General features: G+C 45.3%; 2 protein-coding genes and 1 non-coding gene across 5 annotated transcripts; 2 read left to right on the top strand and 1 right to left on the bottom strand.

The window, feature by feature from the left end:
* Positions 1-214: 214 nt before the first annotated feature.
* Positions 215-7,586, bottom strand: LOC139391037 (histidine--tRNA ligase). Of its 2 annotated transcripts, XM_071138511.1 has the most exons (14): positions 7,442-7,555; positions 6,420-6,859; positions 6,239-6,328; positions 5,961-6,080; positions 5,751-5,846; positions 5,451-5,576; positions 5,203-5,310; positions 4,969-5,067; positions 4,695-4,788; positions 4,481-4,608; positions 1,263-1,538; positions 1,023-1,139; positions 745-891; positions 215-662 (listed from the first exon to the last, which is right to left on the bottom strand). In XM_071138511.1, exons 2-14 carry the CDS (start codon positions 6,528-6,530, stop codon positions 603-605), a joined length of 1,572 nt encoding a protein of 523 aa, XP_070994612.1. In that variant the 5' UTR covers positions 6,531-6,859; positions 7,442-7,555; the 3' UTR covers positions 215-602. The 2 variants fall into 2 exon arrangements, with proteins under 2 accessions (XP_070994612.1, XP_070994613.1); XM_071138512.1 differs by lacking the exon at positions 6,420-6,859 and having other exon boundaries at positions 7,442-7,586.
* Positions 7,587-7,845: 259 nt separating this feature from the next.
* On the top strand, positions 7,846-7,917 carry trnaa-ugc (transfer RNA alanine (anticodon UGC)). Its single transcript has one exon. It is a non-coding gene; the product is annotated as a tRNA-Ala (tRNA).
* An 8,740-nt stretch (positions 7,918-16,657) lies between these two features.
* On the top strand, positions 16,658-26,670 carry LOC139390741 (matrix metalloproteinase-17-like). Of its 2 annotated transcripts, none has more exons than XM_071138081.1 (12): positions 16,658-16,751; positions 21,654-22,023; positions 22,520-22,652; positions 22,734-22,887; positions 23,070-23,178; positions 23,298-23,475; positions 23,810-23,986; positions 24,087-24,183; positions 24,328-24,401; positions 24,634-24,783; positions 25,309-25,575; positions 25,787-26,670. In XM_071138081.1, exons 2-12 carry the CDS (start codon positions 21,859-21,861, stop codon positions 26,149-26,151), a joined length of 1,869 nt encoding a protein of 622 aa, XP_070994182.1. In that variant the 5' UTR covers positions 16,658-16,751; positions 21,654-21,858; the 3' UTR covers positions 26,152-26,670. The 2 variants fall into 2 exon arrangements, with proteins under 2 accessions (XP_070994182.1, XP_070994183.1); XM_071138082.1 differs by lacking the exon at positions 16,658-16,751 and adding an exon at positions 21,293-21,483.
* The last annotated feature ends 879 nt before the right edge of the window (positions 26,671-27,549 follow it).

The following is a 27,549-nucleotide window of genomic DNA, read 5'->3' on the forward strand; positions in this document are numbered from 1 at the left end:
CAGGAAGAATTCACAGGGGGTAAATGTCCTATATTGTTTTGGGAATATCCAACACTCTCGGACAGTGTAGAATTTATTGCAGGCCAATGTTTTTACTATTGTAATTTGACAGTTTCTCGTTTTAGTTATTCAAGTAGGTTTTCTAAAACACGACAGACCACATTAAATTGTAACCTGCTGTTGAATACACCGGTTGTAAATCAATCTCTTAAGGTGGAGGTAAATATCAGTTTATTGGTATGCTGATAAGACAGGCATTTAAATTTTTCCTATATAGGCAGATTAACCTTTAGGGCTAAGACTAATACAGTGACTATTGAAATGTTACCCATGTCATACTATTGTCTTATGTACATTATCAAAGCTCCTCGTCCTTGAGGGTACGCAGGTGTCTGGGTAGTCGGCATGAAACCACTGCCTTTTGAGACCACTAATATGCAAAGCCTGGACAAATGAAACTATTGGGAAATCTTCTGCAGTTGAGACGTGATGTCTTGGTGGGCATGTTGAGGGCTTTGTGTGGTCAGCGGTGAGACCTGTGGTAAACAACTTCTTGAGCCAATCGGATGATGAGGCGGGGTGTTGTCAGGCAAAACCACGACTTAGACGTCCGAGGTCCTTCTCTTGATCTCCTCCACTAGTTTGGCTCTGGACACGTCAATCTGAGAAAAAAACATGGTGTTTTATCTAAGAGTGTGTGTGTGTTTAACTGGCAGAGATGCTGTGTGTATATGAGAATCTCACCTCCTCTCGGCTGTGGACCGTTCGGAGCTTCACCACCCCGTCCTTGAGCTCCTGCTCCCCCAGGATCGCCACCAGGGGGATCCCAGAGTCCTCACAGTGCTGCAGCTGGCTCAGCAGCTTGGGGTTCTTCTTATACATCACCTCTGCCTGACAACACACACAGTTATATAAAGGTTCCTCTTATGAATAGCCACAGCTCACACTCAGCCGTTTCACCAGTGGAAATCAACTCTACTCACCGTGTCAATCTCAAATCGAACACACACACACACACACACCTTGATCCCAGCGTTCCACAGTTCAGCGGTCAGTCGGAGTCTCTCCTCCAGAAGGTTTTTCTGTGCCGAGGCCACCATGACTTGAGTCTCTGTGGTTCGCACCTTCTCCGCCGATGCCTGGGGGAGCCAGACCCCAACACACCAGTCAGCCACACACAGAGTTTCTCTCTGACACATTCATGAACAGACTAGCCTGTGGGGAGAGCTGGCTGTTGACAATGCCCCGTCCCCCTTCCTTACCTCAGCCTTCTGCTCCATGATGGAGAAGACCCTCTCGATGCCGATGCTGACCCCCACACACGGCACCTTCCTGCCCTTGGGGTCGAACATGCCCACCAGGCCGTCGTAGCGCCCACCGCCCGCCACGCTGCCCACGCTCACACCTTCCTCAGCCTTCTCGCCCGCCCCGTTCTGGGCTGCCGCCACTGGGACCGGGCCGGTCTGGGTCAGAATGGCCTCATAAATCACACCTGTGTAGTAGTCCAACCCACGGGCCAGACTCAGGTCAAACACCACCTGGGAGAGGGGGAAGAGAGAAGGGAGGGAAAGGACAGATTAAAAGGTGACAGTAGGAAGGAACACGAGGTGAGGGATTTGGAAAAAAGGACTGCATCCTCAGACTTATTTCAGCTGATCATATCATGACATCTATCTAACCCACATATGTCAGAGTCAAGGCCCGCGGGCCACATCCGGCCCGCAAGAAGGTTTTTTACGGCCCCTGGGATGATCTTGATTTATTATTAGAACCGGCCCGCAGCAAGCCGGCAGCCCGCAGATCTTTTACACGCACCAATACTACATTTCCCACAATGCAAAGGTGACGCACCGAGCAGTAGGCTGCTTCATTTCAATATTTATTGGCACAGCAGTCGTCAGCATCACAGTAAAATTAACTTTCAGATACCCATCAAAAATGGCAAAACGGAAGGTGGATACTGAGAACCGGGGGTTTCAAACAAGGTGGGAGTCGGAGTATATGTTCACGAAGGTAGCTGGAAAACCTGTGTGTCTTCTGTGTGGAGAAAGTGTGGCGGTACTGAAAGAGTATAATCTGAGACGACATTATGAAACGAAACACGCGGACAAAAACAAGAATATGGACATGGAACAAAGGCTACAAAAGGCAGAGGAATTAAAACGAGGCCTCAAATCTCGACAGGCTCTGTTCAAAAAAGCCAAATCACAAGGCCAGGCTGCTGTCAAGGCCAGTTTTATTTTGGCAGAAGAGATCGCTAAATCAGCCCGGCCATTTACGGAGGGGGATTTCATCAAAAACTGCATGATTAAAGTTTGTGACGAAGTTTGCCCAGAAAAAAGGCAACTCTTTTTAAATGTGAGTCTGAGCAGAAACACCATTGCCGAGAGAGTAGACCAGTTGTCCATCAATCTAAAAGAGCAGCTTGTGAAAAAGGGAAAAGATTTTATTGCATATTCCTTGGCTGTGGATGAGAGCACCGACATTTCTGACATTGCCCAGTTGTCAATTTTCATCCGCGGAGTGGACTCCAACCTAAGCGTGACAGAGGAGTTTTTGGCTTTACGTCCTATGCATGGCACAACTACGGGGCATGATTTGTATGAAGAGGTGTCAAGATGTGTAAATGAGATGGAGCTGCCTTGGGAAAAACTCGTGGGTTTGACAACCGACGGAGCACCTGCGATGTGTGGACACAGGAGCGGACTGGTGGCGAAGATACGGGAAAAGATGCAAGAGGAAAACGCGACAGGTGAGCTGACAGCTTATCATTGTATCATACACCAGGAAGCGTTGTGCGGTAAAGCCTTGAAAATGGAGCATGTAATGAGCATCATCACGCGCACAGTTAACTTTATCAGAGCCAAAGGTTTGAATCACCGCCAGTTCAAGGCATTTCTGACGGAGTTAGAAACGGAGCATGGTGATTTGCCTTATCACACAGAGGTGCGATGGCTAAGCCAGGGAAAGGTGCTTCAAAGATGTTTCGAGCTTCGTGAGGAGATTTGTCTGTTCTTGGACAGCAAAGGGAAAGACACAACACAACTCCGAGACGAAATGTTTCTGTGTGAAATGGCTTTTCTGTGTGACATTACGAGTCATCTGAATGCAATAAACTTGCAGCTGCAGGGTCGGGATCGTGTCATCTCTGATATGTACAGTACAGTGAAGGCATTTAAAACCAAACTGACTCTGTGGGAGACGCAGATGCGGAAAGAAAATTTGAGCCACTTTCCCAGCTGCCAGACCATGAAAGAGAAGCTCTCTACCAGTGCGTTCCCGAGCACACAGTTGGCTGATAAAATAGGTATGCTTGCCGCTGACTTTCGACGCCGATTTGCTGACTTTGAAGCACAAAAAAGCAGGTTGGAACTGCTCGGTAACCCATTTGCTGTTGACGTGGAAAGCTCACCACCAAACCTCCAAATGGAGTTGATTGACCTCCAATGCAATGATGCACTGAGGGCAAAATATGCGGCAGTGGGTGCTGCGGAGTTCGCCCGTTTCCTCCCCGGCACAATGCCCCAGCTGCGCATCCAGGCTGCTCAAACGTTGTCTATGTTTGGCAGCACATACCTGTGTGAACAACTGTTTTCTTTGATGAACCTGAACAAAACATCACACAGAAGTCGACTTACTGCTGAACACCTCCACTCAATTCTGAGGATTTCTTCAGCTCAGAGCCTTACCCCGAACATTGATGAACTTGTGGAAAAGATGGGACACCACCAAGTATCACCCTCAACCTCAAACAAGTGAACATTACTGTGCAATCACATATTTAGAGTTTTTACTCAGTTCAAGTTTAAAAGTTAAAATGTAATATTTGTTTTCACTGCATGTTACTTCTCCTTAAACAAAGTGTTGTTTTTGATTAATAGATTTTTGCACTTTATTTTTTTGTATTTCAATCCAATTATATTTTAAAAATATTTCAGTTGAGTGGATGATAGAAAATTGCTATTATTGTTTTTTCTTTGAAGTAAATTTAGCCCACTTTTGCTAAAATAGAAAATATAGTCTACTGATGGTGCCTTGAATACCGGTTTCTTTCATTTAATGTTCATGTTATGGGGATATTTATATAAAGGAAATTTGTCTTTTGTGTCTGTTGAAAATTAAAGATTACTGACAGAGCCATAAGAAAATATTGCTTTATTTATCTGATCATATTGTAATATATTTGTTAGGTTTTCAGTAGGTTCAATTAGGTTCACTAGACTATATGCGTCATTTAAAAAATTTTCAATGAACATTCGAACAGTCCGGCCCTCGTCTTGTAGCTGATTTTTTTATTTGGCCCTCCGTCCATTTGACTTTGACACCCCTGATCTAACCCCTGACCCCCAAAAAAACAATTACTGTTCAATGAGAACTAAATGCCTCTACGGAGTAGGCTGTTGATGGACAGATTTCTATACACGGATTACCGGTCATATCACCTTGGTCACCAGATAACCTGTCACCTCTGACCCCTCACCTTGTCTGTAACCTGGAAGAGCTGCAGGTAGCTGAAGAGCTGCTTCATGTCTGTGAGGCCGGCACACGCCTGCTTGCTCTGTGACATCTTAGCATCCTGCAGCAGGCGCTCAGCTAGGTCCATCCCCCCTGGAACACACACCAATCACGAACAGGGTCAGACCAGGGGAAAGGTCAAAGGTCAGTCTCTGTGTGTGTGTGTGACCTGTCCTCACCCTGCAAGCTGACATACTGTCCGATCTGATCGGCTGCTTCCTCAGACAGACCCTTCTCCTTCACCATTTCACTCCTCACATCCTCCCAAGACATCTGGGGGGTGGGGTGAAGAGAGAACAAAGGTGGGAGAGAAAAGCAGGGAGCAGCATAGAAAAGGCGGAGAAAATAATCCTTTATTTAGTTGGTTTGCATATTAAAACATTGTTCATGTTTACCATTTAGCATTCCATTTCCTTAACCACATAAGGTTTGGGTTGGGTGCAGTGGGTTTACCTTGTCCAGTTTGTCCACTGTGGAGCAGATGGTGCGGAACTTGTCATCCGGAACTCCACACACTGCAAACATCCCATCTAGAATACGTCTGTCGTTCACCTGCACAGAGAGGATATTACGGCGGGGAGGGGAGTTAGGCCGAGTCTGGCCATACATACAGATCTTCTGTGTATTCCTTGCCTCATATCGCGTCACAGGATGTTTTACCACGGGTGCTGTGTGTCTCTGACCTACCTTGATGCGGAAGTCTCCCAGCTCCAGCTCACTCAGGATCTCGTGGACGATCTTCAGGCACTCAGCGTCTGGGATCATGGGGTCGTACTGGCCTGCAATGTCAAAATCCTGGGAGGCGGAGAAACACACACTTAGCAAGAAAATGGGTCATGCGTATCCACAAAGATATGGATGTAGCAGAAAGCAAAAATGATTCCAGTGTTATGGCTGATATGAACGGTCGAACCAGGGTTCGCTCTGACGCTTACACACTGATAGAACTCTCTGTAGCGACCACGGGTCATGGCGGGGTTGTCACGGCGATAGACCTTGGCAATGTGGTAGCGCTTGATGTTGGTGACCTTGTTCATGGCCAGGTAACGGGCGAAAGGCACCTGGGAGGGGGTGGGGTCAAGGACTAGTAGACACCCGATTGGCTCCTAACCTTGTTAAAATCCACCAGTTGGTTTGCTTTCGAGGCATGACCATGAAAAACATAGGGAATTACCTGACCAGCTTGCAGGCTAGCCCACTTAGCAATGTACGCATCAGGACTAATACAAGGATACAGTGAGATCGTATCTAAGGGACAGCAGCTCTCCTCCTTGGTCCTTCAGGTCGTAGATGAGCTTAGAATCCTCACCATACTTTCCTGTCAACGTTTCCTACAAATTGTCAACATAAGCACAAAATCCCGATTTATTACAAATCCACCGGCTAGTTTACAACGTTCTATTCATTGTCAACAGTGTGTGTCTCTCTGTGTGCCTCCCACACACCTTCAGCTCAAAGACGGGTGTGTCGATGTTCTCGGCTCCGTGGCGTTTAAAACAGCTGATGATGGTGTTGAAGACTTTCTCTCTGATGGCCATCTGCTTAGGGTTATAGTCCCTGGTTCCCTGAGAGAGATGGAGGGAGAGAAAGAGTGCATAAGCAAGACATCACCTGCTGATTTGGATTTTCAATAAAAGACTAGTAGTAAACATGTTATGCAGCAAGTTCTCTTCATGATCACCCGCTGCCTGTGAGGAGCACTCTCCATGGTGGCAGTATTTACCTTTGCGGTCTTGAGCGTGAATTGGTGTCTGCCTTCATCTCCTCCAAGCTGAACCTTCAGCTCTAGCAGTTTGGCCACTTCCTCATCAATCTAGGAAAGAAAGACACAAACACAGTTCAATGTTCCTCCGAACCTTGGAACAGATCCTCCCCCATCCCACCCTCCAGAGTCAGGGTCCTACCTGAGACACCGTCATCCCAGAGAGGGTGCGTAGAGAGCGGGCACAAAATCCAGACCGACAGCCCACCAACCCCGCATAAAGACGCAGGGATGCCATACCCAGGTTAATCATCCCAGCAGGGGAAAGCAAAACAAAATCAAACGAAAAACAACCAAAATGGCCGTTCAGGAGTGCCGCATCAGAGCAGCAATACAGTCCAATGGCAAAGTCCACCAAGCCATGTTGTCCAATAACCACAGTCCGTGAATGCCAGGTGACGGCAGGGTTATCCAATCCAAACGCAGTGTTATCCAGGAATATCCAGTCGGAGTGTTTGGATTCCAAATGGTGGCGTGTGAGGTAGAGGAAGTAGATGACGGACGGAGATGAAGGTATGACCACAGCAGGGTTGTTGGCATCGAGCAGGAAGAACAGGAGAAAAGTGGTGAGCAACCCTATCACTAGGGAGACGGGCGGGCATGACGCATCATCACAACATGGAGGACAAAACATGAGGCAGGGGTCAATCAAACCAACCTATCACAGCCAAGAATCAAACCAACCAAGTAAATGAAAACGCATACAGATAATCTCTATCCTCACCTGTGTAGTTAGTTAAAGGTGGGGAGAGACGGTCGGAGAAGCTCAACATTCAGCCATTAAAAGGAACCATGAATTTACACAATGAATGACCAGCCCATGCACAGTGACAACTATCCTAAGGGGATTGCATCAGTTTGGATTGATAACTAGCTGTATAATTTGAAGCACTATTATTAACTAACGTGCATAAGAAAAATAGAATTAATGATTTACTTTGAAATAGGCATGAAATTCCACTTCTAATTGAACTGACTAGATAATTTATCTAGTCAGTTAGTTAACAGACTGTGAACCGGCAAGGCCCGTATTTTGGCATGAGTAGCCAGCTAACGCTAGCTTCGTTCATGACATATGTAGCACGCGTGTCTGTTCATCCCATCACAGTCCCGCTGTACGTACAACCTTTTGGAACATCGTCGTGCTAGGCGTTGAATACTGACCTGTTCTTTGCTTGCTTTTTCTGCCTTTAGTTTCCGCACGACTTCTCCTTGTGTTTTAATCGCCTCTTGTATCTGTGCTTTGTCGGCCATGGTGTCGCATCTAATGCCAGAGACTAGAAGACTATGCTAACGCTTCCTCAAAGACCGGAAGCCGAGAACCCGAGGATATACCTCCACGTACCGCACGGTGGCAGTAGATTTACATTGGTGTTTAACAGAGCGCCGTGAGATGTACATGCCAGATACAGTGCAATAATCGTGTTTAGCAGTAAGACATGGAATGAACAAAGGTTCCGCACAACAGAAAGTTGCAAGTAGTTTCACACTTCTACACTATCAACTTTTATTTGAACAAATTTGATATCTCAGTATGTATAGGGTGAATTTATACGTTGATTTCAGTAGGGGATGTAGCTCAGTGGTAGAGCGCATGCTTTGCATGTATGAGGCCCCGGGTTCAATCCCCGGCATCTCCACTCCTTTTGATCAAGATCTGTTTTCTGGCAACTATTTTACTTTATTTCAACAAAAATAAGAATATGTAGAGAATAAGAAGAGCTTTAGTTTTTTTAGGATTTGAGGACCACCATTCCCCCAATTTGTTGATGCATTCATTTTGGGGATTTTGTGAAATCATTTGGCAGTATTATTTGTAATCTATGTTCTCAGTGACCCAAGTCAAGACAATAAAAAATATAAATGGCATTGACTTAATAAATTAATTATGTTATTAAGCTAAGTGAAAGAGGATTTGTGAATAAATGTCAACAGACATTCTGATGCTGAATAGTCAGCTTTCTGCAGTGCTCACTGAGAATGCTTTAATGTGAAACTTGCTATATTTTATTGTTTATAATGTCTCTCTGAAGGCATGAACATGCCTGCTAGTGGTTAGGTTACGCTTGTAGTTTGTCGGTAATAGTATACCCCATTTTAGCCTAACACACACACACAAACACACACACACGTTTTAAGTTTTAATGTCACATGCACAAGTACAGTGAAATGTCTTTCTTGCAAGATCTAACCAAACAATACAGTAATCAATAACTATCTAGAAGTAAAAATAACAAGGTATATATCACAGGATATATCAAATTAAGAAATGAGAAGAACATGATTAAGTAAGTAAGCATACTATATACAGTTTATAGGGAGGAGGTCAGAGACCTAGCCGTGTGGTGCCAGGACAACAACCTCTCCCTCAACGTGATCAAGACAAAGGAGATGATTGTGGACTACAGGAAAAAGAGGCCAGAGCATGTCCCCATTCTCATCAACGGGGCTGCAGTGGAGCAGGTTGAGAGCTTCAAGTTCCCTGGTGTCCACATCACCAACAAACTAACATAGTCCAAGCACACCATGACAGTCGTGAAGCGGAAACGACAAAACCTATTCCCCCTCAGGAGACTGAAAAGATTGGGCATGGGTCCTCAGATCCTCAAAAGGTTCTACAGCTGCACCATTGAGAGCTGGTTGCATCACTGCCTGGTATGGCAACTGCTCGGCCTCCGACCGCAAGGCACTACAGAGGGTAGTGTGAACAGCCCAGTACATCACTGGGGCCAAGCTTCCTGCCATCCAGGACCTCTATACCAGGCGGTGTCAGAGGAAGGCCCTAAAAATTGTCAAAGACTCCAGCCACACTAGTCATAGACTGTTCTCTCAGCTACCGCTTGTACCGGAGTGCCAAGTCTAGGTCCAAGAGGCTTCTACCCAGCCTATTTGCATTGCCCCCCCCCCCCCCCCCCTCTCTCCACACCTCTCTTTGTTGTCATCTATTCATAGTCACTTTAATTAACTCTACCTACATGTACATACTACCTCAACTAACCGGTGACCCCGTACATTGACTCTGTACCAGCACCCCCCTGTATATATTGTTTTTTTATTTTTTATTTTTTATATATTGTTAAATTGTCACACTACTGGAAGTCGGGTAAATTGTCACATTGGATTATCAAGAAATAAGAACACAACTAATTCATTGTGAATATTGATTTTAATTTCAAATTCAAAACCAAATTCAACTTCATCAAAGAACTAAAAATAAAAACAATCATGCTTAGAGAATCTGGCAAGTCATGCCTTTCAATCAAAACAATAATATCTGGCAGAGCACACGATAATTAAGTGGCACGGCCACTTTACTATGAACTTTGAAATCAAACATTCTCTGGCGTGCACATAGATCCACGGTAATTGTTGGAATCGGAATGGAATGTAATGCTGCAGATAACTTGCTTAAATGTTTAAAGTCTTAACAAAACAGACGTGGTGTTTAAACACACTAATGCACAGTTTTTTAACAGCCTATACGACTTACATCCGTATCTGACTAATCAGACTCATCTTCAGAGTCACAGTTCTGGCACACATAAATTGCCTGGCCTGAGGTGGAAGCATCATGGGCCCATTTGTTGTATCTCACACACTTCACCCAAGTCTCCTTTGGAAGGATTTGAAAATGGCTTCACACAGACGAGGCAGAAGCACTCCTCTTCATCTGATGATGACTCTTCTACGATTTCTCTTTTTTTAGCTGCCTTCTTGTTCTTTGCAGATTCAGACTTTGACTCCCCCTTGCTTCCCTTTCTTTGGAAACAGCTTTTTGCTAGATTGTGCCTTATTCTTTCCCCTTTCTAGTGCCTGCTTCACTGGTGTGTCAGAATTGTTTGGCGCCGTTTTCTTCCTTTGCAAGCTGGTTTTCGGGGGCCAGCTTTTGGATTTGGCCGGATGTCCTCTGGAGTTGGTAGTGTGCTGTCAGCAATGGCATTGTTGGGCATGGGTGAGCTGGTGCTAGCATAAGAACTGGGCAGGTCTGTGTCTGAGCTCATGCTAGGCAGGGCTGGAATGGTGCTGAGGCCTGGCAGGTTTGTGCTGGGGCCTGGCAGGGCTGAAATGGTGCTGGGGCCTGGTGGTTGGTGCTGGGGCCTGGTAGGGCTGGAATAGTACTGGGGCCTGGCAGGACTGGAATGTTGCTGGGGCCTGGCAGGGCAGGGTTGGTGCTGGGGCCTGGCAGGGCAGGGTTGGTGCTGGTGCCTGGCAGGGCAGGGTTGGTGCTGGGGCCTGGTAGGGTTGGGTTCTAAATGGGGCGATCTGTAGGATGGCGCAAACTCGGTTTCCAGAAATACATCCCTGTTGTAAGGTTGTACCCCAGCCACCCTAAAGCCAGCCTGAATGTTCAAGGGGGTTGCAGCCAGAGGATAGGCGATTGTCACAATCCCAGGAATGTCATAAATTGACATTGTCCTCCCGGGATTGTTCCTCATCCAGGCATCACACGCGGTGTTGATGTGCCTCTTTAGCGGCCCGTAGACAGACCTGTCTAAGGGATGAAGCCGATCAGAGCAATGGGATGACAGCATAATGACAGCATAATTATGCCATTTTCTTTGGCATAATTGAGTCCATCAAAGGACAGATGAGACTTGGTTGTCCAAAAGGAGTAAACACTTCGTATGCTCGACAGAATGTTTCAGGAAGTCAACAAAGTGCTCATATTTCATCCACCCAGAGGGATTTGCCCTCCTTTGCTGCCAGGTGGCCCATTGATCAGGAAATGATTGCGGAAGTTGACACGGGGGAATATAAAATATGGAGGTATACTATTCCCTGTGGCTGAGAAAGCACAGGCCAGTGTGACAAGGGTTCCCCTTTCAGCGGATGTCAGTGACCCTACTTGTTTGAATCCACATCTGCCCACCACTTTGTCAGGTTTATGGTCACCCAGTTTCATCGACATTCCATATGTCTCCTGGTCCAAATTGATATCTCTGTAGCACTTCTGCTACATTGTCGAAGAAAGAGTTAACATTTTCTCTGTTGAAGCTACTTGCCCTGGCAAGGCTAGTTGCCTCTGGCTTTCTCAGTGACATCGTTGGGTGCCGCTTTAAGAAGCCTGTAAACCACTCCGAGCTGGCCTTTTCTTTTTCTGCCCACATTGCCGCGAACTTAAGCTGGTGTGCCAAAGCAAACAGGTAGGCGAGAGTTCTGACCTCACTTGGCGACAGACCAAAATAAATGTCAGCTGACCTAGTGACATACTGAACAAGCTGCATCTCCAGATCAGGTGAAAAAACCTGCCGTGGCTTTGTATAGCCAACCACTGTTGTTGGCATGGCTGTCTGACTTTCAACTTCTTCTCTGGCAACATTTTGACAATACCGAGTCAGAGTACGGTAATTTATGTCAAAATCCTTCACTGTACTCCTGATTGATTTGTTCTGGAACTTCACCTGCCTCACTGCCTTTAACATTATGCCAGGTGGTGTGCTGCCATTCTCTGTCTTTCTTTTATAATTTCTACCCATCTTTCCTTCCTTCCTTCCCTTCCATCCTTCCTTCCTTCCAAAACACATTTCCTCATTGCAATTGCATATTCATTACAGACTTACTACGCCCACCTTCCTGTCTACTATCCTTGTTCCCACAATGCAATTCATTACACCACACTAAATTCATGACACTGTATGAAGTAGTGTGTGTGTATATACTGTCTCATACAGTAGGCATGTAGTGTGTTAGTAGACACACACACACGCCAGAGCCTGTCTTGTGTAGTCCAGTCTGCTGCTCTAAACTATACGTATATATAATAATCAATTTACAGTAACATTTAATACTATTATCAGAGCTGATATCACAATGTTTTTGAGCATGTTCTATGTGTCTATGTATACTGGGGCAAGTTGTCACATGTGAAGACTTGCCCCAAGGTCATTGAGACAACTTGCCCCAAACTGACATGTGTGCTAATGTTGGCTAAATCTCAAGGTTAGCTCAACATAGGACTGCAGCTAAAGTATCAAAAGACACGTTATTGTCTCCTCTTCAGTGCAAAATTATCATTTTGAACATTCATACCTAACAAAGTTTTATTGAATAAAATGTAAAGTGACAATTTTTTACTTTTGAAGGGGGAAAAAAGAAACTTGTGCTCACCTCAGATTAGAGTGACCTTGACCACACGTGAACAGGAAGTTGAAAATAGAACATGTAGTCGCACAAATTAGCTATTTGATTTTTGAGATAGCGCCTCTAGTGTTGGAGGTATGAACAGTTTGACAACTTACCCGTGTGACAACTTACCTTGCTCTCCCCTACTATATTTACAATTTGCAGGGATACTGGATCGATAGAGGTAGATATGTATAGGGTAAGGGGACTAGGCATCAGGATATATGATAAACAGAGTAGCAGCAGCTTTAATGATGATTGTTTGTGAGTGGGTGTACGTACGGGTGTATAGAGTCAGTATAAATGTATGTGCATATTATGTGTGAGTGAGCAAATGATGGAGTGAGTGTTTGTGTGTGTGTGTGTGTGTGTGTGTGTGTGTGTGTGTGTGTGTGTGTGTGTGTGTGTGTGTGTGTGTGTGTGTGTTGGAGTATCAGTGTGCATAGTGTGTAGGGTCCTGTGAGTGTTCATTGAGGAAGTGCAGAAATAAGAATAAAATGCAAAGGTCAACTCAGACAGTCCATGTAGCCATTTTGTTAGCTATTTAGCAGTATTATGGCTTGGGGATAGAAGCTGTTCAGGAGCCTGTTGGTGTCAGGCTTGATGCACTGGTACCTCTCGTCGTGCAGAGAGAACGGTCTATGGCTTGGGTGGTTGGAGTTTTTAACGTTTTGCCGGGCCTTCCTTTCACACCACCTGATATAGAGGTCCTGGATGGAAGGGAGCTCAGCCTCAGTGATGTACTGGGCTGTCCACACCACCCTCTGTAGTGCCATGCGATCGAGGGCCGTGCTATTGCTATACCAAGCAGTGATGCAAGCCATTCAACTCAGGCATCTAGCAGTCAACCCTAGCATCTAGCAGTCAACTCTAGCATTTCAACTCTAGCATCTAGCAGTCAACTCTAGCATCTACAAGTCAACTCTAGCATCTAGCAGTCAACTCTAGCATTTCAACTCTAGCATCTAGCAGTCAACTCTAGCATCTAGCAGTCAACTCTAGCATCTAGCAGTCAACTCTAGCATCTAGCAGTCAACTCTAGCATTTAGCAGTCAACTCTAGCATTTCAACTCTAGCATCTAGCAGTCAACTCTATCATCTAGCAGTCAACTCTAGCATCTAGCAGTCAACTTTAGCATCTAGCAGTCAACTCTAGCATTTCAACTCTAGCATCTAGCAGTCAACTCTAGCATTTCAACTCTAGCATATGCAGTCAACTCTAGCATTTCAACTCTAGCATCTAGCAGTCAACTCTAGCATTTCAACTCTAGCATATGCAGTCAACTCTAGCATTTCAAGTCTAGCATCTAGCAGTCAACTCTAGCATCTAGCAGTCAACTCTAGCATTTCAACTCTAGCATATGCAGTCAACTCTAGCATTTCAAGTCTAGCATCTAGCAGTCAACTCTAGCATTTCAACTCTAGCATTTCAACTCTAGCAGTCGTCTGTGCAACATCAGAGGTTTTTGCTTCCCTAACTAGACATCTAGTTAACAGGGGAAAGATAGAGGCACAATAGGGACACTGTGGACTACAAAAAATGTACAAAGACTCCAGTCACCCTAGTCATAGACTGTTCTCTCTGCTACCGCACGGCAAGCGGTACGGCAGTGCCAAGTCTTTGGTCCAAAAGGCTCCTTAACAGCTTTTACCCCCAAGCCATAAGACAGCTGAACAATTAATCAAATGGCCACCCGGTCTATTTACATTCACGGTAAGGTGAATGTATTGTACCTGTTGTATTCTGAGCATGTGACAAATACAATTTGATTCGATTCGATTTGAATACCCAGCTAACAGCAGGCCTACAGTCACAGTATGGCTCTGCATTCTCCTCCAAGTGATGTTCCTTATGGAGTTGGCCTCACTTGATGTCAGTTACTGTAAGTCTAATGCCAGTTGTCCTAAAGAGGATGCCAGTCTGTTTCAGCACTGAAATGCCTGTCATATTAGTTTTAGTTTAACTAAAGATTATCTACAGTGAAAAATGTAAAATAATCAGATAGTGTCATTTGATGATCTGGTCATTTCAACAACCTTCCCAACCCGGTTCTTGTCATTCGAGCAGACTGGCATCAGGCAATGAACACCCTTCCCACTGGGCACACTGGTTGAATCAGCATGGTTTCCATGTCATTTCAGTGAAATGACGTTGAACCAACGTGGAATAGACGTTGAATCGATGTCTGTGCCCAATGGGTTCCTTCTAGGAGTATGCGACAGGACAATTAACCCAGTAAGAACTCTTATATCCTTAATGTCGCAGAGTGTAAAAAAAAACAGGACATCTGAAAGATGTCAGTTGTGAGGTATGCCACATGCGGAGTGAACAACAAAGACCCCATGCAATGTAGAGTTCCTAAAAAAAGTGCCTCAGTTGCCTGGGGAACCACAAGTTCAGCCCCACAATTGGGGCATTTGCAGATTCCCAGACACACAAGCCCATTCACATATTCAAGCCTATTCCCCATTCCCTGTTTCAGGAGTACAAAATACAGCCTCCATGCGTTAACCATCTCCCCCTCCAGCACATCACCTTTGACCCTGCCCAACCACCACATACATTCATGTGGGTTGGCCCCGTCGTCAAGACAACAGGGGAAACTATTTTCTATTTTCTCCACCTAGTTGGCAGCCAACTACAGATTCAAGGAATTCTAATATAGCCAATGGTGTTAAACCACAGTTGCAAACAGGGTTTTGATGTCCCAATACCTTGGCATTAGGTCTATGAACTGACATAAAAAACAACAATTGACACATCAATCCGTTTGTTTCAATGTAAGCTGTTATATAAAGTATTTGCTACAAGGATGTATTGCAAAATAAAATGGCACTATACTGGGAAAGATGGGTTAATCTGTGGACATTGGAGGTTTGGAGTTCAGATCAGAATGAATGGTGGATTGGTGGGTGAAAATACAGCACTTGAAGAAAGAGGAAATGAGGAATATATGTATAAGTATTTAACTACAGGTACCGTAGATGTGAATAGAGTGAAATAGCTGTAAGTAGCAGTAGAAGTTTACTACAAATTAGGGTAGGCATTCTAGGGTGGGGGGAAAAAGCCCAGCGAAAAGAAAAATATCACAGTTGGCGAAGTTGTGATGAGTTGAGGTTCAGAGTGAGGGCTTTAAATGAGCGAAGTGGTGGTGCAGATCAGGGGATCAAGTTTTCTTGTAAAAACAGGGAGTCCTAACGTCCTTTTTCAATCAAACCTTTCACCCCCCAGGGAGAGAGAGAATGGAGGAGGAGAAAGAGGGGTGCATCTATACTGGTGCATCTGGAAAAGCATCTGTTCTCTCTCTCTCTCTCTCTCTCTCTCTCTTTCTCTCTCTCTCTCTCTCTGTCGATATAAAGTTTCAACAGGTGGTGTTATAGTTATCCTGCATTGTCGCTCAAATCTGCTTATTTTTGTCTCTGTATCTCTCTCTGTCTCCTCTGTTTGGGGTGGCAGGTAGCCTAGAGGTTAGAGCATTGGGCCAGTAACTGAAGGGTTGCTGAATCAAATTCCCGAGCCGACAATGTAAAAATCTGTCGTTCTACCCCTGAACAAGGCAGTTAACCCACTGTTCCCCAGTAGGCTGTCATTGTAAATAATAATTTGTTCATAACTGACTTGCCTAGTTGGAAAAAAAATGGTAATTGGCTTTATTAATCAGTATTATTTCCAGAAGGAGGTCAGTAGGATAGAATAATACCCCTGCAGATAGAGAGTGGGAGCGAGAGAGAAATAGAGAGACAGTTAGCGAGCGAGATCTGTTCAAATCTTTATCTTACATTTTTTTAATCCTTTCGTTAAGAGGATTTAATCAAAATCTTACTAACCCCACTTCCTTACTACACACAGTCAACCGTGGACACTCACACACACAGAGACACAAACAAACACACTATATGTGCTGTCTCACTCTCACTAATTCCACAGAGAGAATCTTAAATTACACATCAAATGTATTTTTATACGCCGTGCCAAACACGATTCTGAGCCTAATTGTTTTATTTAAAAATGTGTTATAGTTTACATACAGTATACAGATATATACTGTGTATAAATATACATATATACTGTGTATAAATATTACAATTAATTTGGAGTTGGAAAGGATGGATAGCCATATGTGTGGTTTGAGTGACACGCACACAGATTTGTTTTAGTGGTAGTATTGAGGAGACTATTGTGAGAGCTCAGCAACATGGGGGGGGGGGGGGGGGGGGGGGGGGGTATAGAGTTTGAGGGAGTGAAGGCGGAGTGAGTGGGTTAGCGGTTGGGAAAGGGACACATCTGTTCAGAGTGAGTGAGAGGAGAGAGCGAGAGAGAGAGAGTTCGAAGTCAGGGACGAAGGGTAAGGTAAGCATTGGATAAACTGCACCTTTTTATCAATTTTTGTCTAACTGTCGATCATGAGAATCAACTTGTGTGAGTATGCACTGTTTTTGAGTTTGTGTGTATGCAGTAAAAAGGAATGTTGCACTTTGTTTCCAGTATGGGTGTACAGATGCATTGTAGTAGCTATTAAACACAATATATTTTTCATTTGCAGTATGCTTTTTAGCTAATGTGTTTCTTTGCCATATTGTCTGACAGAGGGTGTTAGAACCATTTGTGCGTGATGAGGGCTTTAGAACGCCAACATGCACTGAACCAGATGGAGGGCCCAAGTCAAGAGTGTGTGTTTGGAACCCAGCATAATTAAAGAATTCCTTCATTAACACCCGCTGGCACTTTCATTACTCAACCACCACATGCCACCCTTCACCCATCATACTGTATACCTCCCTCCCTCCCTCCCTTTCTTTCTTTCTTTCTTTCTTTCTGTAGCCTACCTCCTCTCTCTCCTAGTCTCCCCTTTACTCTCTCCTTTTATCCTTGAAAGGGAGACGGGGGCACCACTTGTCTTTTATTTCCCCCTTTCTCCTTCTATCTGTCCCTTGAGAAAAGGACTGAACCCCCATTCCACTTTAATCCCATTACTTTACAACTGTCCTCCATGATCCCTGTATCCTTTCATCCATCCTTCCATCCCTCCCTTTTTGCCCCCCCCCCCTCTTCTTTAACTAAATGACACCCGCTAATTTAATTAAACCACCACATCCTTCTCAGCCCCGCTTACTCCCACCTCCATCCCACACACACTTTCCCTCTTTGAAATGAAATCTTATTGTACACACCCTTCCATATCCTCCCTTATTTACTTTATGCAAATGTTCTTCAATCTCCTGATTAGATATTTCTTGGTTCGTCTCTTATTGAACATGCCTACATGTCCTGTCCATCTTCATCGACATTTTCATTCATCATTATTGTCAGTATGAATATAATATTGTATCTCTGCATTATATACATTTTATTTAAAATGTCTCAATGAGAAAGAAGTAGATTTACTCATTTTTATGCCGAGTAAAAACGAGGGTATACAGTAGAGGCGTCAGTTGGGTCGCCATACTCTAGCTAGCTCAAGACCAAAAATGTAAAGTGTAAAGTAATCATTCCAATCCCGGTTAAAACGCAACAGCTGTTTAAGGTATTCCAAGGCTGGATTTAGGACCATGTGGAGCGTCGCTCGGGGGGCAGCTGCCAGTTTGCGCCCCTTTCTCTCACTTTTAGAAAGCAGAGACCGTGTCAGCTTGCTTTGCCAGCACGCGGTTTAGGCAGTAGGCCGATTGCTTTGAATTTAATGTCGGCATTTGAACTCGGCCGTGTAAACCTTGTTGTAATCTGATAGCCAGGGGTTAATTGTATTGGGAATTGGGAGGTGAGGGAGCCCTCCTTTTTGGTGACCTTTCGGATATAAAACATGTACATTGTCATACAGTGACAGAATGATAATTGAGATCATGCAAATCAATAATGATTTAGTTGTAGGCCTACTTCTTCATCATCCTCTGCCTGCATCCTGTAGCCCACCTGCCTCTGGTATAATGCATTTCCACCTCTCACTCTATCAGTCTTGCTTGTCCATCTTGCTCAATTACAATCACATATTCTTACAGATCAATCTTGCTAGCTTAACGTCATTAAATAGTGCTAAGTTATTCAGTGTGGATGTAGTTAAAACATTTTTTTTTAATAATAACCACCCAGATAGTGCAATTACTGCGTAGGCAACATAATAATATCAGACAAGCTGGCCCATGGAAAGATGCTGCCCCTTCGTTGGCTACTATGTTGCAATCAATATTCTCGGAGCTGCCTTGTTGATAGAGAATGTTTCAATATTCTCCGAGACGCCTTGATAATACAATGTCAAAATATTCGCAGAATGTTTCCCTCCTCTGGTGAATAATGCAAATAAAAAAATGAGCTGGGCGCACACATGAGGAACATTTCTGAATGCAGCGCAACGAGACAATGACACTGTCATGGTACACTGTATCCCCCTATGCGCTGTTCCGCAAGGGTGGCTTCATATAGTTTATGACGTGCTGACGTGGTCAGCACATGTGGATTGCCAATTTACAATTGATCCTACCATTTCTAAAGATATGCGTGCCAGTTGTGAATTTCAAATTTTTATTAACTTTTATTTAATCGGGGAAGCTCAATTGAGACCAGTGTCTCCTTTTCAATATATACGCACTGTAGGCCACCTAACTGTAACCAAAACATTTCTAACGGCCCCACAAACTAAATAATTATATACACTATACATACAAAAGTATATGGACACCCCTTAAAATTAGTGGATTTGGCTATTTCAGCCACACCCGTTGCTGACAGGTGTATAAAATCAAGCACACCGCCATGCAATCTCCACAGACAAACATTGACAGTAGAATGGTCTTACTGAAGAGCTCAGTGACTTTCAACGTGGCACTGTCATAGGATGCTACCTTTCCAACAAGTCAGTTTGTCAAATTTTGACCCTGCTAGAACTGCCTGTGTCAACTGTAAGTGTTGTTATCGTGAAGTGGAAACGTCTAGGAGCAACAATTGCTCAGCCGCGAAGTGGTAGGCCACACATGCTCACAGAACCGCAGAGTGCTGAAGCCCGTAAAAATCGTCTGTCCTCAGTTGCAAAACACTCACTACCAAGTTCCAAACTGCCTCTGGAAGCAACGTCAGCACATAACGGAGCTTCATAAAATGTGTTTCCATGGCCGAGCAGCCGCACACAAACCTAAGAAAACCATGCGCAATGCCAAGTGTTGGCTGGAGTGGTGTAAAGCTCACCGCCATTGGACTCTGGAGCAGTGAAAACCTGTTCTCTGGAGTGATGAGTGATGACACTTCACCATTTAGCAGTCCGACGGACAAATCTGGGTTTGGCGGATGCCAGGAAAACACTTTCTGCCCAAATGCAGACTGCCAACTGTAAAGTTTGGTGGAGGAGGAATAATGGTCTGGAGCTGTTTTTCATGGTTCGGGCTAGGCCCCTTAGTTCCAGTGAAGGGAAATCTTAACACTACAGCATACAATGACATTCTAGACAATTCTGTGCTTCCAACTTTGTGGTAACAGTTTGGGAAGGCCCTTTCTGTTTCAGCATGATAATGCCCCCGTGCACAAAGCGAGATCCATACAGAAATGTTTTGTCAAGATTGGTGTGGAAGAACTTGACTGGCCTGCACAGAGCCCTGACCTCAACCCAATCGAACACCTTTGGGATGAATTGGAACGATGACTGAGAGCCAGGCCTACTCGCCCAACATCAGTGCCCGACCTCACTAATGCTCTTGTGGCTGAATGGAAGCGAGTCCCCGCAGCACTGTTCCAACATCTACTGGAAAGCCTTCCCAGAAGAGTAGAGGCTGTTTTAGCCGCAAAGGGGGGACCAACTCCATATTGATGCCCACGAGCAGGAGCAGGGTCCACATACTTTTTATCATGTAGTGTATATTGATATATATATATACTGTATATATATATCTTGAACCAACACATATATCATTTTTGGGGCGAGTGGGGGTCAAGGAGGGCGATTAGTTCAGATTAAAAAAATATATATATATATTTCAGCTTTATTTAACTAGGTAGGCTAGTTGTGAAGAAGTTCTCATTTACAACTGCGACCTGGCCAAGATAAAGCAAAGTAGTGCGACACAAACAACAACACAGAGTTACACATGGAATTAACAAACATACAGTCAATAACACAATAGAGAAATAAAGTCTATATACAGTGTGTGCAAATGAGGTAAGATAAGAGATGTAAGGCAATAAATAGGCCATAGTGGCGAAATAATTACAATTTAGCAATGAATCACTGGAGTGATAGATGTGCAGAAGATGAATGTACAACAGTGATACTGGGGTGCAAAGGAGCAAAAAAAAAATAACAGTATGGAGAGGAGGTAGTTGGATGGGCTATTTACAGATGGGCTTTGTACAGGTGCAGTGATCGGTAAGCTGCTCTGATAGCTGGTGCTTAATAAAGTTAGTGAGAGAGATTTGGGTCTCCGGCTTCAGTGATTTTTGCAATTGGTTCCAGTCATTGGCAGCAGAGAACTGTAAGGAAAGGCGGCCAAATGAGGAATTGGCTTTGGGGGTGACCAGTGAAATATACCTGCTGGGGCGCGTGCTATGGGTGGGTGCTGCCATGGTGACCAGTGAGCTGAGATAAGGCGGGGCTTTACCTAGCAAAGACTTATAGATGACCTGGAGTCAGTGGGTTTGGCGACAAATATGAAGCGAGGGCCAGCCAACGAGAGCGTACAGGTCGCAGTGGTGGGTAGTATATGTGGCTTTGGTGACAAAACGGATGGCACTGTGATAGACTGCATCCAATTTGCTGAGTAGAGTGCTGCAAGCTATTTTGTAAATGACATCGCCGAAGTCGAGGATTGTCAGGATAGTCAGTTTTACGAGGGTATGTTCTGCAGCATGAGTGAAGGATGCTTTGTTGCAAAAAAATATACTCTTTGAAGAGGTATGGTTTCCGGTGTTTTCAGAAGATTGGCAGGGACTCTGCTGTCCTAGCTTCAGGGGGAAGCTGGTTCCACCATTGGGGTGCCAGGATCGAGGAAAGCTTGGACTGGCCTGAGCGGGAGCTGCTCTCCCGTAGGGGTGAGAGGACCAAGAGACCAGAGGTGGTAGAACGGACTGCTCGGGTTGGGGTGTAGGGTTTGAGCATAGCTTGAAGGTAGGCAGGGGCAGTTCTTCTTGCATGTTTGAAATATTTGTGCCATATGGTGCAAAGCCAAGCTTCGTAGTCATTTAAAGCCTTTAACATAAACTGTGTCAATGTTTTCTTTGGCAACAATAGCATAAAACCAACAATGTAAACCGGTGGTTTCTCCCTCCCATTCCCAGAGCGTTTGACTGGTTTCACGAGCAGTGGCAAAAAGTTCTGAGACGTCACGGCTTACCTTCACTCTTCACCGTCAACCCGACCATGAAGGACGGATGACACCTCATAGACCTTGACCAGTTGCATGGCTGAACTGTCCGGAGGCGATAAATGTTCACTCCAACTTTGTTTCCCCGAGTTTGATTGGAATATGTGAACATCAGCAGGATGAAGGCAGCGGCGTGGAGTTTTCTCCTCCTGTACGTGTGCGAGCGCATGCAAACCGTGTCCGTGGCCGGGGTCCAAGGCTCAGCAGTTGCCCCAACGGACACAACAGCTTCCACATTCTCTGCTCCTGTTACCCCCACGGACGACGAGACTACTGGAATGGTGGTGAGGGACAATGCAGAGGCGTATAGGTCTTTAACAAGGACGTTTTTATTATTCATGCAGAATTAATTATTTATTTCAGCAAGTTGTTATTTACGGCCTAGTGAAAATAGTCAAAGTGAATAGAGAAAATAGGGAATACCAATCCACTAGCAAAGGTAATACATCACATGCCTTGATCTGGTTTTGACTCATTTAGAGCTGCCTTGATGAGCAAGCTTAACTGGGCTCACGTGCATATGGTCATGGACCTTCACAGGATTGGTCTATTGAGTTAGACGCTTTATGTAGACACTTTGAAGAGCTGTCGAGTCAACCCCTGCTTTTTACTTATCTGATTTCCACTTAACCTGTGATTTCTCTTTACCCACTCAAAACCACCACCTCTGCTGCTCATGACGTTGTCACATTGTCACAATGAACCCACAACTCGGTAGTTTACAACTGAGTCCTAACTACATGATGCTTCTCAATGCAATATTTTGGTGTCTTGTCCCAGGATTGGCTGACGAGGTATGGCTACCTCCCGCCCTCGGACTCCTCCACTGGACAGCTACAAGCCTGGACAGCTGTCACTCATGCTGTTAGCGCCATGCAAAGGTTTGCAGGCCTAGAGGAGACAGGAGTTGCAGGTGAGAAAATAAGAGGGTTGGGGTTGGAGAAATGATGGTGATTGTATCCATCCTTTCTCTCTCTCTCTTTCTCTCTCTCAGATAAGCAGACGCTAGCTCTGATGCGAGCCCCGCGATGTTCACTGCCAGACAAAGGGGAGGAGCCCAAACCACTGGCCAATCAGCTCCAGGAGGGGCAGGGCCTGAGGAGAAAGAGGGCTGTGACAACATGGACAAGAAGGAACATCAACTGGAGGTTCCTTAGACTTCTGCTCATTATCCCTCCAACATACCCTCTTATTCATCAACTTATCCCTCAATTGTCATCCCTACAGCTCTCTCATCCTCCCTAGTAATGCTTCTCTCATTTTCTCTCTCTCTCTCTCTCTCTCTCTCCCTACCTCGCTCTCTTTCTTTCTCTCAAATAAATGTCCCTAGGTTGCGTTCATACCCCACCTCTTCCTCCCTCTCCCGCGAGACGATTCGCTCTCTGGTGTTCTACGCCCTGAGGGTGTGGGCAGAGCCAACCCCGCTGGAGTTCCACGAGGTCAGTCTCTTTCCCAAGATGTTCCTTTTTGTGATAGTTGAATACAAAGATTACCCCTCTTGCACTCTCTTTCTCTCCCCTCCCCCTCTGACCTCACTGCCTGTTTCTCCTGTTGCCAGGTGGGAGGCCCAGAAGGGGCGGATCTGCAGGTGGACTTCCTCCACGGTTTCCATGGTGACGGCTACCCCTTCGATGGTGCAGGAGGAGCTGTTGGCCACGCCTTCTTCCCTTCTGACCTCGCCAGAGCGGGCGGTGTACACCTAGATGCCGAGGAGGAGTGGGTGTTCCGCCAGCCAGGTGAGTGACAGCCAGAAGACCAAGAGACAGAAAAAAGAGCTACTGGGGGTTCAAGAGCCCAATACCAAACCAAACACTAGCCCTTATCCCTAGGAACTTCCTGTAGATCTGAACGTTTAAAGCAAGTATTTGCATTACTGTGATAGTTCTGTGCAGCCCTCTGGTAAGTTAGGTAGATTTTATGATCAACTCTCCACTGTTTAATCATCCCGAGGTTTACAATAGTAAGGGGTTCAATTTGGAAAATATTATTGACACACATTTTTTGAATATTATGTACACAGACAAGACACTACTAACATTCCCCCTAAACTGAAACTCTACACCTCCCCAGCCTCTCAGGGAACGGACTTGTTCACCGTGCTGGTGCATGAATTTGGCCACGCCCTGGGTTTGTCCCACTCGTCTGCCAGGCGCTCTGTGATGAGACCTTACTACCAGGGCCCCGTAGGAGACCCTCTAAACTACCGCCTGGGCCCCAACGACCTGGAGCTCATCACCAGGCTCTATGGTCAGTCTGTGTATTTGTGTTTATTATCACTTGTCCACTTCATTTGGGTGTGTGTCCTCCTGTTGTTGTACTGAGTTCTGAAAGGAAGGTGTTTTGACAGGTAATAGAAATCAACTCATGGTCACAGACGTTCCTCGGTTGGTTCCTGAACCTCAGCTACAGCATCGCGATGGACATGGACACCGACACCGACACAGGTATTATTGACACACTACAAACACAGGTACTGACAGGTTAACAAAAGTGGATAAGTGGCAGCCATTCAACCAATAACTATCTCTTCCATCTCTGCATCTGTCCCTCCCTCTCATCCTCTCTGTTGCTCTCTCCTTCTCTTTCAGCCATTCTGTAGACCGCTGTAACACTAGCTTTGATGCAGTGGCCAAGATTAGGGGAGAGACGTTCTTCTTTAAAGGTGAGTGTGGTGTAGGTAGTCTCCCTATTGGTTGGACTATTTCCCCTAGCCTCTTGTTTTAAACTACGGGCATGATCGCCCCCTGGTGGATGTACCCACAACTGCAGGACTTTGTATTGAATTCCTCTCTGTCTCACTTCACATCTCTTTATCTGTATCTGTCCTTCACCCAATACTCCCCTGACTATCCTGCCTTATTCCTCTCTATTCCCCCCGCCCCCCTCTCTGGCAGGGCTGAGTATTTGGAGGGTCAGTACTGGGGGGCTGGTGTCGGGCCGGGGGGCCTCGGTGAGGAGGCTATGGGGGGGTCTGCCCCCTAACCTGCCCCCCCTGCAGGCTGTGTTGGAGAGACACTCAGACCATGCCATCATATTCATCACTGGTAGGTAACCTCTGACTCCAGTCACAGCACACACTACGATGTTGGAAAATACTGTGAAATTGTGAAAACTATAATAAGACCATTTTCATAGTATGAGCTGTTTGAAAAAAAACACCTGAAATTTCTGCCTGTTTTGATGGGATGGAGTTTTGGCCTGCCTGGTGACATCTTCATGTGGTAAATTAGTTAATAGACCAATAAGAAAGACAGTTCCAAACCTCTCTACCAATAAAGACCGCATTTTCAGTTTTACCCTCCCCTCTACCAGACAGTCGAAGCAAAATTCTTGCTTGAATCCCATTTTAATTTAAAACAATCACAGTAATTGTTACCCAGAAGTGATTTGATATTGAGAAAAAAAACACTGCATTGGACCTTTAACAACAGAGGAGAATTAGTGCTGTTCAACAGACTAAACTATGCTCTTGATTCTAGTTTCTCATCATATACTCTATGTGAATCAATTATAAACCAGACACAACCTTGAGGACACTCTTCATTGCCTCTTTCCATTTTGTTTTGTAGAGTCCCAGTTTTGGCTGTTCAATGACCTCTCTCTCCAGGAGGGCTACCCCCGCCCCCTCTCAGCTCTGAGGAAATGGGGAGAGACAGAAGGAAAGGGAGGAGGAGAGGAAGAAGAGGTGGAGCAGGGCCTGATGTGGGATCCAAAGGAAGGACCCGTGTGGGGGGAGATTGGAGAGGGAGAAGCAGGAGGAGGAGAGGAAGAGGAGAGTAACACCTGGGCTGACCTTATCAGAGGAGGAGTGAATGGGATTACCACTGAGAGAGACGGTGAGTGTGCGAGGAAGAAATAGAGGGAGAAAGAGAGAGTGCATGAGAGAGAAAGTGAGTGAGAGATGAACGAGGAGAACAGACTGAGATTCTATGAGAGTGACACTATGAAAGATTATATGCGTGAGAGACACCACACGTAATGTACAATACATGTGTGAGTCTGTTTATATCAACAGACATTAAGCCCCCTCCTATACCACTTCCTCAGGCTCCGTCTACCTCTTCAAAGGAGATTCCTATTGGAAGTTCCCTTACCCAGGCTCTGCCCTGGAGGCAGGATATCCCCGATCCCTGGCCACCGATTGGTTGGACTGCCCTCACCCCTCCGCACCTGTCCTAGACGACCTATCGCTCTCGCTGCATCCCCCTACTGGACGGCAGGAGCTCCGCGAGAGGGGGAGAGAAGAGAGGGGAGGCCAGAGGAAGGGCCTGGACAGACACAGAGACATAGAGAGAGAGGGACTGGAGAACTGGCCATGCTCTTGCTTGAATGGAGCAACAGGAGGCAGCACGAGTGTGACATCGTTCATAAGTGCCCTGCTATTGACTCTCTTCCCACTGATAACCGTGTGATGTTGGGCTACGCCAAAATATTCTACGATGGCCTCCCCCCTCTCAACCCCGTCTGTCCCATGGCTACGTCCCAATACTCTACGATGGCCTCCCACCTCTCATCCCCTTCTATCGCATGGCTACGTCCCATAACTACAATGGCCTCCTCCTCTCACCCCATTCAGGCAAGCCAGAGGTTGTGGCTGCCGTTGTCAATGGTGCTAGGCCCTTTCGCACCTTCCTCTATGACAAAGTTTTCCATTCACCCTTACAATCCATTCCACATACCTACACTTAGGGCTGTGGTATAGGGGTTACGGGTTAGGGGAAGTTGGGAATTTTGGACACAACGACGAAGTCCCTCCACACTAAAGGAGGAATGTTTGTCCTGGACATTTGGATATTTGAATCCGTCTCTGTCTATCTGTGAAATGTATCCCTTTGCACCTTGTTGTATAGCCAAATCTCAATGATTGTGTAATTATGGCCAATTTCAGAAAATGTTATCTAACGAAATAAAATAAAACATTGTCTTCAGTGTGCAGATGTCTAATTTATATTTGATACTAAAAGCAATAAGAGTAAGTCAATGTTTGGTTTATAGTTCACCGTCAAAACATGTCTCTTGGGGTGTTGCCCTATAGAGCCCCTGACCAAACCAAACAAACAATAAATAATTGATAGTTGTAGAGGTCCAATGGTTTAATCATGATGTCACTGCACCCTAGAGTTCAACCACATGTAAATTGACCTTGGGGATCAGTAGGAGCCTTGGCCCCACAGGCTGATTTGGGTAACTGCGGTATTGCGTAACATGGGGAGAAACATTCTCTTGAAACACACCAGTCTTCCCTCAGTATACATTGAAGGTGATTCAGCTCATTGACAACCAACACTTCCTTCTTGCTAAGACTTACTTCTCTGCGGGCTCAGTTTATCTTGATTTACACAATGTGTGTCCTCTACGTGGCCCTGCTCCTTGCTCTGTTGTCTGTGGGAACAGCAGCACCGGCCCCAGAGGATGGTGGACATCTGGTCAAACCGCTCGCACCGGAAGACCAGCATACTGTGAGTCGGAAGTTTACATACATCTCAGCCAAATACATTTAAACTCAGTTTTTCACAATTCCTGACATTTAATCCTAGTAAAAAATTCCCTGTCTTAGGTCAGTTAGGATCACCACCTTATTTTAAGAATGTGGAATGTTTCCAGATAGATTTTCTTTGGGGTTTTGCCTGCCATATCAGTTCTGTTATACTCACAGACATTATTTTAACAGTTTTAGAAACTTCAGAGTGTTTTCCATCCAATGCTACCAATGCTTATATGCAGATCCTAGCTTCTGGGCCTGAGTAACAGGCAGTTTACTTTGGGCACGTCATTCATCCGAACTTCCGAACACTGCCCCCTAGCCCTAA

This window comes from Oncorhynchus clarkii, chromosome 31 (assembly GCF_045791955.1).
Source record: "Oncorhynchus clarkii lewisi isolate Uvic-CL-2024 chromosome 31, UVic_Ocla_1.0, whole genome shotgun sequence".
NCBI lineage: Eukaryota > Metazoa > Chordata > Actinopteri > Salmoniformes > Salmonidae > Oncorhynchus > Oncorhynchus clarkii.

Excerpts from the sequence above, each read along its gene's own strand:
- LOC139391037 (XM_071138511.1), bottom strand. The coding sequence starts at position 6,530 with ATGATTAACCTGGGTATGGCATCCCTGCGTCTTTATGCGGGGTTGGTG. Across the intron at positions 6,081-6,238 it reads TCACGCTCAAGACCGCAAAG|GGAACCAGGGACTATAACCC; the intron begins GTAAATACTGCC and ends CATCTCTCTCAG. Across the intron at positions 1,539-4,480 it reads TCTTCCAGGTTACAGACAAG|GTGGTGTTTGACCTGAGTCT; the intron begins GTGAGGGGTCAG and ends CCCCTCTCCCAG.
- LOC139390741 (XM_071138081.1), top strand. The coding sequence starts at position 21,859 with ATGAAGGCAGCGGCGTGGAGTTTTCTCCTCCTGTACGTGTGCGAGCGC. Across the intron at positions 22,653-22,733 it reads AGAGGAGACAGGAGTTGCAG|ATAAGCAGACGCTAGCTCTG; the intron begins GTGAGAAAATAA and ends TCTCTCTCTCAG. Across the intron at positions 23,476-23,809 it reads GTGGGTGTTCCGCCAGCCAG|CCTCTCAGGGAACGGACTTG; the intron begins GTGAGTGACAGC and ends ACACCTCCCCAG.